Source organism: Corvus brachyrhynchos, unplaced genomic scaffold (genome assembly GCF_000691975.1).
Source record: "Corvus brachyrhynchos isolate BGI_N302 unplaced genomic scaffold, ASM69197v1 scaffold162, whole genome shotgun sequence".
Lineage (NCBI taxonomy): Eukaryota > Metazoa > Chordata > Aves > Passeriformes > Corvidae > Corvus > Corvus brachyrhynchos.
Window position 1 is genome coordinate 6352942 of NW_008236696.1, and position 10716 is coordinate 6363657.

The 10716-nt window shown below is 46.5% G+C and overlaps 1 protein-coding gene across 1 annotated transcript in view; it reads right to left on the reverse strand.

The window, feature by feature from the left end:
• Positions 1-10716, reverse strand: part of PCYT1A (phosphate cytidylyltransferase 1, choline, alpha) — a 32448-nt gene that overhangs the window by 6388 nt on the left and 15344 nt on the right. The window contains exons 3-5 of the mRNA XM_017727038.1: positions 7032-7172; positions 4223-4322; positions 1737-1853 (exon numbers count right to left, since the gene is read on the reverse strand). Coding sequence (XP_017582527.1) covers positions 1737-1853; positions 4223-4322; positions 7032-7148 — 334 coding nt within the window. The 5' untranslated portion in view covers positions 7149-7172. The remainder of the gene's footprint in view (positions 1-1736; positions 1854-4222; positions 4323-7031; positions 7173-10716) is intronic.

Sequence of the window (10716 nt, forward strand, 5' to 3'; positions counted from 1 at the left end):
TGGCACTGGTGCTTCCAAACCCAGCTCTTCCAGCCACAAAGCACCAGGAACAGGGAGCGCTGCAAGGCACTAAACTCCCAAGCAATTCTGGGCAGGCTGTTTACAACACTTATCAAGAAAACCAGACAACACAGAAGACAACTCTCCTATACAAAACAGCACCTGGGGGCCTGCTGGGAAGAAATCCGCTTTAAAAGCAATGGATGTCTCAGGCTTGGAAAAAACTCACTGCCTAAACTTCTGATTTTATAAAATGCCAAAGCACAGTCTAGCTCTTGGAAAGTTAAGTTAAAACAAAGGGGGAGTTCACAGGAAATCAAGTTAGCTTAATTATTATGTTCTATGAGAAAGTAAATATTGAGGAAGGAGTTCTATTTGATTATCAGACTCCAAAGTAAACAAGGCATTACCAGTCTCACTGGTATTGGATGTATTTACGTTCTAGACAAACAGATGATAACGAGTGGGTGAGATTGGTCCCTGCTTGGAGCTAATTTTGGGGGCTGCAGCCTCTTGTCTCAGTCCTGGTGTAAGGGCAGCAGTTCATTGTCTTCCTCCTCACCAGTCTCCCAGAGGCACAGAGCATGGTTAACACTCCTTGCTACTTAAACATGTTAATAGTTTGACCTGAAGTTATTTTCCTGTTTGTTGTACAGTGTTTATGTACATGGGGATGTCTTTCAGCCTCTAAGATTTCTAAGCTCAGGGCAGTTTGTAGGTTGGAGCAACCCTTGCAGCTCTCCTCCCTCCCTTCCCCTTCCAGACACTACTGTAGCACACATACCACTATAAAAATGCTCTCAGCAATGAATGAAAACTGTGATAAGGAAACAAACCACCCAAGGATGTTACAAGCGTCCTATGGCAGGGTCAGAATTTCACTTTGCTTCACAAAGATACTGGGAGTTGAGAAGACCAGTTAAAGGTATTTTCAGTTCTCATACTTCAGCACCATTATGCAGCCTGACCAGGGGTCAGCTCCTGACAGACAACACGCACAGCCTGATGTGTCCTTAACAGGGGTGGAGGGACGAGCACAGAGGCACTGCCTGGGCAGAAGCCCATGTACTGCAGCAGCCAGAAGAGGGGTATCTTTTTTCCTGTTATATTCTGGAAGGAGCCTGGCTGAAACACCTCTGCTAGATTCAGGCACTCAGCAGGATATTCCTGGCATCATCTAAAGACCTATGACCGAACAGACAAAATGGGGAACTTCTGTTTGGAGAAAGATGGGCTCACTGACTTCCATGTGTCCAGGCACATGCCCAAGAAACCACTGTGATCTCCATGCTCCCAATGGGATCTGTTTGGCATTAAGCAATCTCCAGCAGGAAATTGGAGCTGGAGAGTGACTTGCAGGGCATTACAGGTGACACAAAGCAGCCATGGAGGGACTCATACTTTAGCTGTCTCATTCAAGAGTCAGATGCTCAATTATCCCTAATGTATTTTGATACTCAGATGTGCAACTCACCTGTATCTGTCACAGAATTGAAAGGTCAAATTAGAACAGCACAATCAAGAATCTTTTCCTTAAGCACTCATTTGGTACAGGATACCTTTCTGCAAACATATCCAACCCTCAATGTTTTGCAATAAGACTCCAGCAACATTTGGGACAAGTGTCTACAGTGAGAGCCACTGAGGCCACAAAGACAAAACCCCTGTATGCACAACCACAGACAGAGCTAAACTGTACTCCTGCAACAGCCAAAGTCAACAAGGTCACGCCTTACCTCCAACAATGAGGTATGTGTTTGGGAAGAGATTCTTCGCTTGCATCAAGGCCCGGGCATGTCCAGAGTGAAACAAGTCAAATATTCCATCGGCATAAACTCTGACAGGACGGTCCACTGTGCCAAAGGGACAGAGAGACAGCTATGAATATGCCTTCCTGGAGAAGCAACTGCTGCTCATACTCATGTTTGAGGACCTTCTGAAAGTCATGGAGGTGCTACAGAATGCAGCACCATAGCCAGGACAGAATTGCGAAGATAAATGCCTGGCTCTCTGCCTTCCCATATGGAAACAAATGGAGCGGAGTACAGAGCTGAAATACAACCACATTCAAAGACAGACTGAAAGCCTACCATGTATCACCCAAACAAGGTGAAGGGAGACCAAGGGGAAAGCAAACCCTGAACATTTCCCTGCTATGGAAATCCAAATACAGAATTAACTGCAGAGGGGAACTGGCCCAAATATTTCACACGTGCCTGATTTGCTCCTGCCTGCCAGGATGGCATTTCAAGACCTTTACAGGATCCTCCTCTGCAGCCTGCTGCCACAGCCACCAGTCTGGTTGAGGTACCAGCATCAGTAGCTCCCCCAGACCCATGCAGTGTATGGCTTTTTTCAAAAACACAGCTGGACTAGTCAAAGAAAAGCAGACACAATTCTTCTGAACCACTGGCATTACCAGCTAAATCCATAGAAATACACTACTACTACTATTACTACTAATGAGGAACCAAAATTCCCTCAGGCCACCTCTGCCAGGGGAAATTGTAGCTCAGTTCTTTGAGGTCAGCACAGAGGTAAAGTGAGATAGTCTGCGCTGCCATGTAGTAGTGGAAGGCTTCTGATCTTGGGACCACACAAGACCACGGTCCTCTTGCTGCTGGTAACCAAAAGCCACTGTCTTGGTATGTGACACACTTGGGAACAGCCTGGTGCTCCCTTAGCCCAGTTCAGACAGACTCAGAGGAGTGGTGAGCAGAGGCGCACCAAACCTGCAGCGAAGACGGGGCAGACAGAAGACCTGGCAGGAAGCTGAGACCCCATGGGTCTGGGCAGGGCCCTGGAGGTACCCAGAGACAGAGCTCAGGAGGCAGCAAGAAGACTACTACTACTATTACTACTAATGAGGAACCAAAATTCCCTCAGGCCACCTCTGCCAGGGGAAATTGTAGCTCAGTTCTTTGAGGTCAGCACAGAGGTAAAGTGAGATAGTCTGCGCTGCCATGTAGTAGTGGAAGGCTTCTGATCTTGGGACCACACAAGACCACGGTCCTCTTGCTGCTGGTAACCAAAAGCCACTGTCTTGGTATGTGACACACTTGGGAACAGCCTGGTGCTCCCTTAGCCCAGTTCAGACAGACTCAGAGGAGTGGTGAGCAGAGGCGCACCAAACCTGCAGCGAAGACGGGGCAGACAGAAGACCTGGCAGGAAGCTGAGACCCCATGGGTCTGGGCAGGGCCCTGGAGGTACCCAGAGACAGAGCTCAGGAGGCAGCAAGAAGAGGAGTTGATGCAATGGTCAAGGCTGTTAAGTTCAAGCAGAGAGGTCAGCTTGAGGACAGCCTCTTACAACCATTCTTTAGTAGTTCTAAAACCTCAATCTGAAGATGCCAGGAGGCTCTGAAGAGCCAAGGATTTGGAGATCTGCAACTGCAAAAGTTTTCTGTATGCTGGAAGAGAGCTGGTCCTGGCAGACCTTTATGAATGTTCATTCATATTCTGGAAACTGGCTGGGACATCCTTCCCTTTCCTCCGTACCTGCAGCAGCTACAGTCCCTGAGCACAAACATGAACAGCAACAAGGAAGTGTGCACTGTATTTTAGTCTTGGCAGGCAGGAGAGCCACCACTGTTGAAATCAGAGACCTTTGTGAAAACTCTGGAGGGTTTCAGCAGGGAAATTAATGCAGACTGTGAAATACACTGGATTTTCAGAACCTCTGGCATGAAACCACAGCCAGGTCTCAATCTGAGCTGGCTCATCTCTCAGCAGCAGTCAAGTAGATACAAGTGCAGCATTTTTATTGTCTCTGTAGCCATAACAGAGAGGCTAGGTAAGACAGCACTGTCTGCACACTCTGGCAGAAGAGGGCAATCACCCTTCAGGTGTCACTTGTGCCTCTACCTCCCCTTCGCACTTGCAAAGAGAACAGTGTTTCTGCCAGCCTGGTTTAGAAAATAAAAGGACACATTTTTGTTGTGAGGTTGGCCTGTGGTGTTTAATGACACTGACTTTAATTCAAATCCAGGCTAGAATGGGACATTCTGGACTAAGATATAAATTAGTTTTACTTGCCCATTTCAAGTTTCAGAAAACATGACTTTTGAAGTGCTTAACTTTAAGCTACCTCAGACAAAGTAGTACAGAAGTGTGCAGTTCTGTAACTCCAAGGGTAGTTTGGTCTCAGAGATATCACAATCATACCCACACCCCCCAAACCCAACATTTACACAATCCCCTTCCAGTCTGTGTTCTTACTTACAAGGGGTCCCTCTCATGGCTTCTTCATACGTCACTCTGATGTATGGCTTGCTGTAGTCAATCTCCACTTCGTCTGAGAACGGAGCTGGTTCCCTCAGTCCCTAAACAGCCAGGGAAGTTTCACTGTGAGAGTGCAAATGTGAGGGCAGTTTACAGTGGCAGCACTGACATTACAGTGTCCTCGTCACTGGGTGACTCACTGTGCTCACTGTGCCTCTGCACAATTCAGGCACGTGTACTAAAGACTAATCAGTGTAAAACCTCAAAACAGCCCTGCAGAGTGATTAGCCTGAGTTTAGAGAGGAAGAGAGAGAGAAAAGAAGAGTTTAGAAGACAGTAGTTATACTGAACCAAGAAAATCAGAGGCTCAGAACTGCAGCAGCTAAACTCAGGCTTTGGCAAACAGCAATTTACAGCAGCACAAGCCAAGCTTCAAACCTCACTGTCACAGCTCCAGCTCTGCCCACTCTGGTAAGACTCTGCTGTGCCTGAGTGCTTGTGCTGTGATGCACAAACTGTAACAGCTCCTTGATTTGAGTACATGAACGAGCAGAGGAGCAATACCAACCACAGCACTAACTCCCTGTGTGTTGTCACCATTTCTGAGCCATACAAGCGAGACACTGAGTTTGATCTGTGGCAGAGTAACTCCCAACTTCTGCAAGAAAACCCCTCTAGCCTGCTAGCTTGACCACAGCAGTACATTTAATCAACAGCTGAAGTCCAGGCATCATTTCTGGTCTGCTCGGAATGGGAACGAAACATCTGCCCTTCCCATAACAAAACAGCTCAATTTCCTTCCAGCTGGAACGTGTAGGGCTGCAATGGACATCTTGTTCCTGAGGCAGAACACTAGGAAACAAGCTTACAAATCATTACAATACCGTCAAGCTGAAAAAGGCTAATCCACAGCTTCCTCTCTGGCTTCCTGTCCCAGTGCAGAATCCTGCCACAGTGTCCAGCACCAGTGCAACCAGAAAAACCGCAGCTATTCTGGTCAGTGTCATTCCTTATTAGAATGTCACTTATAGTGAAATGCACAGGAGAACAGCCACTGACCACTACATTCAAACAAACTGCTACTACTGAACATCTCCTTTAACTTACTGAGGGCTCCACATTTCACACAGCACCTCCTCTACCAGGATCCTCACTGTCAGATAAGGCCTGCAGGTCTCTCCTATCATAACTGCCATTAAGTCTAGGACTGCCATATAAAACTGGATTCTTGACAGTTTAGTTGGCACATTCCTGATATGAAGTTAGAAATAAAAGCACAGAAAAACCGTATCAAAATTATCAGAGGAACACAGAGAAATGTCCTCAAAAGGTCCTGCCAGAGTCTTGCCCTTCCCCTGCAGGGCCAGTGAGGGTCAAAACTCAACCTGATGTGCACAATACAAAAGGCTTATGTGTCAGCAGGTTTGTTACCACCATCTGCTGCTGAGCCCTGCTGCTTCAGGGGAACATTCTGCCAACAGCTGCTTAGTTGGGAGTGGTAAAGGCTTCAAGGTAATCTCACAGTCAGGCAACACTATTACTCTTGCTATAATAAATAAAACTTTTGCAAAAGGAAGAAAAAAAATCTTTCACCAGAACTGTATTTGCCCTGTGGCTAAAAAACAGGCAGGAAGCTTAGAAAGTGGCTAGATATTACTTGTCTTGTGCTGTTCGCAGATGCTTTATTTCTAACACGGGACAGAGAGCAACTCAAAGAGCAAGTGACTCCTACGGACTAATAAATAACCTGCACACTTCTCTTTCCTTATTGAAATACGTGGGATCTTTAAGAGGGAGGGTGGGTTTTGGCAACAGTCAAAGACAAAGGTTCTGTGGGGTAAGTCACACAACAGCTCGAGCCTCCATCTGCAGTGCCTGCCTCCTCATTTCTCACTGCTGGTGCTGCTCTTACTTCACTATGACCTGTCAATGCTCTGGGACAGGGCTGAAGCCCTCCTGAAGAGCAGAACATTGTCATTGAGGAGGAAAGCTGCAACACATCACCACGTTGCTGGCTTTTGACAGAGATAAGGAAACAACAACCAGAGCACACGTGATGCAAAGGACAGCCCCAGGAAGAGGGCACAGAAGAACTATAAAAAGCCAATCATTGCAATATTGCGGCAAGGACAAGTTAAAGATAACCTTTTACAGTAGCATTAACTGGATCGGACCCCCTTCAAAAGAGATCCCACTGGCTTTAGCTAGTTAAAGCCGTCCCCAGGTTGATCTAGAAAACAAATCTTTTTGGTTGGTTGTTGCGGTTTTTTTCCTGGACACTCCCAAAGTACCAGCAACATAAATGCTCTCTCTCTCCAGACCAAGAGAATGAAATGAACAGTGATCTTCCCAGTGCGTCAGAGCGTGGATTCAACAGATCACTTCTGCAGGTGCTTACAGGCTTCAGACCCTCCTCCAGTTCCATTATGTGCTTCTTTGGAGTATTTCTCCCTCCCGGTGGGTCACTTAAAACCCACCTGTGAGAAATGCCTGCTACTTCTCCATGGCTATCTAAGTGCATGTCTGTTTGGCTCAGCTTAAGTGACAAGCCGGACACACCACAAAAGCAGCTTAGTGATGCTTGCCTCAGACCTAATTTAAGTCCATGCTGTAAGTATGTTATTAGTATGAACAAAGGAAGATTCCAAGCTGGATTTGCAAGAAGAAGAGCTATTGTCATTTGCTTCTTCTCCCCTGCCCCCTCCTTCTTTTCTCAGTCCACAGACAAACCACCACCTGTATCTTTTTGCTGTTACAACTCAGTGTCCTCATCTCACAGGCTCCCAGAATTCTTATCTCTGCTTACTTACGAGTGAGCGTCGGGACATTTTTGGAGGAATTCCATCCAGCTCTGTTGCCCCATTAGGGCCTGATCCATCTTTTCTTCTCTTTCGGGAATTCAGTCTGGAGGAGGTCGGTGGCTCCATCTTGCCAAGCACGTCCAGAAAGAACTGGAACAAAATGAAGGAGGGGGAGAAAAGAAAAAAAAGAAAGGAGATATTTCTCAGTTCTTCCAAAGCAGAATCAGTCAACAGCAGGCAGAGTGTACAGAAGGTCAGTGCAAAGACACAGCCACCTCACAAGGGGCTTAGCCAGTTGTATTCGGCATCAGCTGCCAAGGCTTGACAAACAGTGCCTGGTGGGAATACTGAATCATTTAATGCAACTCAGAGCTGTTCTGCAGAGAGAAGTGTGCAGCAGTCAGCTGGCTGGAGAGACACAGACACAAGGGTTGCAATGCAAATTATAAATCATTACTACGAGGTTAATTATGCTATTTTCACATCTGAAAGGCAACCGAAGGCTTATGGCATGCCCAGCCCACATTCAGCCCTCCTCCAGCTCTCATTTGGATTCTTTACCCTTTACACCCTCCAGGACAGCTGGTGGGTGTGCTGCATCCCTGTACAGTCTTGAAGAGAGGAAGGAGCAGATCTATGCAGAAGGACAAGGGTGAGGGAAGGGCTCACAACTTAAATGAGTAGCTGGCTAGCTGTTTGCTTTGTCATTTGTGTAAGACTAAGCTGCAACACCCCAGTGGGGACAGCCCACCTTGGGATGGCTGCCACCATGTTCCCCTCTTGTCCCTTGTCCCCACCGCAGTGGTGACTCAGCAGATGGGGAAGCAGCTGCTGACACCACATTAGGCCACACTTACTTCTGGCACTTTATGTACCAATTTGCAATTAGTGGTGGTTCAACTGAACTGCTTCAGTGATGAACAGACAGACACACGACCAATTTGGGAGAAAAACTGTGACAATTGTAAGGAAGGATGTTATCTGGGCTTTAAGCTGGAGTCACTGAACCTTTCCAAAAGGGCCTGGAGTGTTAGTAACTCCAGCTTCACACAGCTGAAGCAAAAATAGGGATTTATAAGAAGGCATGATGGCGAATATTCGGCTGCTGCAGGAGTTAGAAAGGGGTGCTAGATTTGCAAAAACTAAAAAGCAGCATTATCTCCCTTGTTGACTTGAAGTGTGCACCTCTCCAGCACAGCACATAGCACTTCTGGCCTGCTATTCCCCAGAGCAGCGTGACCTCTCCGCCCAGGAACGATCCTTAGGTGCGTGCCTCAACTCCCCAATAACAAGAGTGGTGCGGAATTTAAAGCATCTCCCCACCCACATGCAGTGGGCGTGCTGGAATGTTAGGTGGGGCAAGTGCAAGGTGTGACAAAGAGCAGATGCCCCTCTGAAGAGCACCTTTTTCCTCAGCAGAGGGGGTCTGCTGAGTGTTCTACTTGGGATGAGCTGGGACTGTCGCCACTAAGGGCCACTGGCAAAGCTCCGCAGTTCGGCAGCCAGGAAGGGTGTGCTTTGTGAAAGAGCTGTTAAGTAGCAGATTTAGTGATCGGACTTACTCAAGCACACATGACTCGCGGTTAAGGAATGCTCCAAAGTAACAACTAAAAAGCAGTTTAACGAGATGCAAATATCTCTCCCTCCCCACTGAGCATCAGCATGATGATACCTTATGGACAGTTTTAGGGTCAGACACAGCTGAACTCGTTTGGGGCTACTTACATGTAAGTATCCCTGGCTGCTCTGCTAGGCCTACCACAATGTACTAAGAACAAAAGAGAATCCTAGCTCAGTAGGGAGCCAAAAAAATAGTGTGGAGAAGATAAAAGTGACAGTGAAGAGCAGCCACAAGGACACTTCAGAACTGTGTGACCCATCCAGCACTCACTCCATAATGCCTGTGAGTCAAGCTTGCCGTTTCTCCCATTCCAGTAATTAATTTACTATTTCCTGAGAACAAACATATGGGAGGGTGCAAACACAACCTCAGGCAAAAAGAGTTTGCAACCCTGAGACCCAAGTCTTCAAACATTTAAGAAAACATTTAACTTTCAGGCAAGATCTGTGCTATAAATGCAGCACGTTTAGGAGTGCCTCTGTGAAAACACAGGGTATGACACAAATCATTCTTATATTTTGCAAGGTGTCATCTTGCAAGCATACCCTGCATCAGTCATTTACCACTGTGGTCCTAACAGAAACAATGAGGTTCACAAACAGCAGCAAACATCTGTCTCTGGTTCAAGTAACCCCAGACTTCATTGAAATAGAGGGGGAAACAGCAGCTGATTTTCTTGTTATTTGGTTAAAATAATTTCACTGTGCTTCAAGTCTCCGACCACTTGCTTTCCTTACCTTGGGAGAGAATTAAAAGGTCTGTTAATGTGCTGAATGCAGACATTCTGAACCACTGCCCAGTAAAAGATCAAAAGCAGAGGCTTTGGCACTGAAGCACAGATGTAGCAGACCCACACATAACCAGGTGAAGCTCTTCCCACGTAAGCCTGGCCCATCAGAGCAACCACACTTCTCTGCACACAAGTACAGTCTCTGCTGAATTAGCACTTTGCTGCTGGGTGCAAATCTCATGGTTAGCCAAAGAACTGCAGGTTACAGCACAGGGCAGGCACTGTCCCAGCTCAGGAGAAAACTCCAACAGCTTCTTCCAGCTCCTCCCACACCCAACCATCTCCTAACTTTTCCATTTCTCAGGGTATACATAGTGAAACAATGGCAAACAACAACTTAAGGTAATGGATTCCAACTTGAAGGACTCTATTATTCGCTGTGTATTAAATCAGCATCAGCTGCACAGCAGCAGCTGCTCTACCCGACATACCAAGTGAGAAACCAGCTTCAAGGGGGGGATAAATATGCTCCATCTGCTCTGACCTTACAGGTTAGATGTTGCTGAAGTAGCCTCTGCAGTGTCCGGACAGCTGGGCACTTCATGAGTGACACAGCTCTGTAATTACTCAAATTAATGCAGAAATGAAACAGTAATTTTACCACTATTCAGAACTTCAAAACCTCTGTCCTGTGGCTAGTGCATTTCTGAGAAGTCCTCCCATCACCAAACTTGTCTTCATGAAAAACTGGAAACACACCACACCTTACTGCAATAAACCTACTAATCTTAGAATGCTTCATTTTGACCCAAGGGACTAAAATAGCATCCCAAACAATTACTTACCAACAGTGGGATCCAGCATCTGTAGCTGAGCTTAACACATGAGGACATGGCTTTGCTTCCCCAAATGCATAAAACACTGCCTGTTCTAAAATTAATTACATTTGCAGCAGATGGGGAAGAGCAAAGAGAAGATAACTCTCAAAGCTCATTCTGAACACTTCAAGATAGAAACCAAGCATAACCAGAAGAAAAAGCCTTGCTGTAAAATATTAACATTGTTCTATTTTAAGGTGTCACCCTCCTGCATTATTGAGTTCATGGCTGAATATGAGAAACTGCTTGCAAGGAGAAAAGCTGGAATTGCCCTGTTTGGGAAAGCCATGGGCAAATCACAGTCTCTGCACCACTTTATAAGACACTCAGGGCTTTTCTTCTGAAACGTATTTCTTTGGTGCATACTGTATCAAAGAAGAGCCTTGCATCACCTGCCAGCTAACTCACTGAGAGAGAGAGAGACCTGCACAGGCTCGGCAAGGAGCAGTTGACTGCCAGATGGGG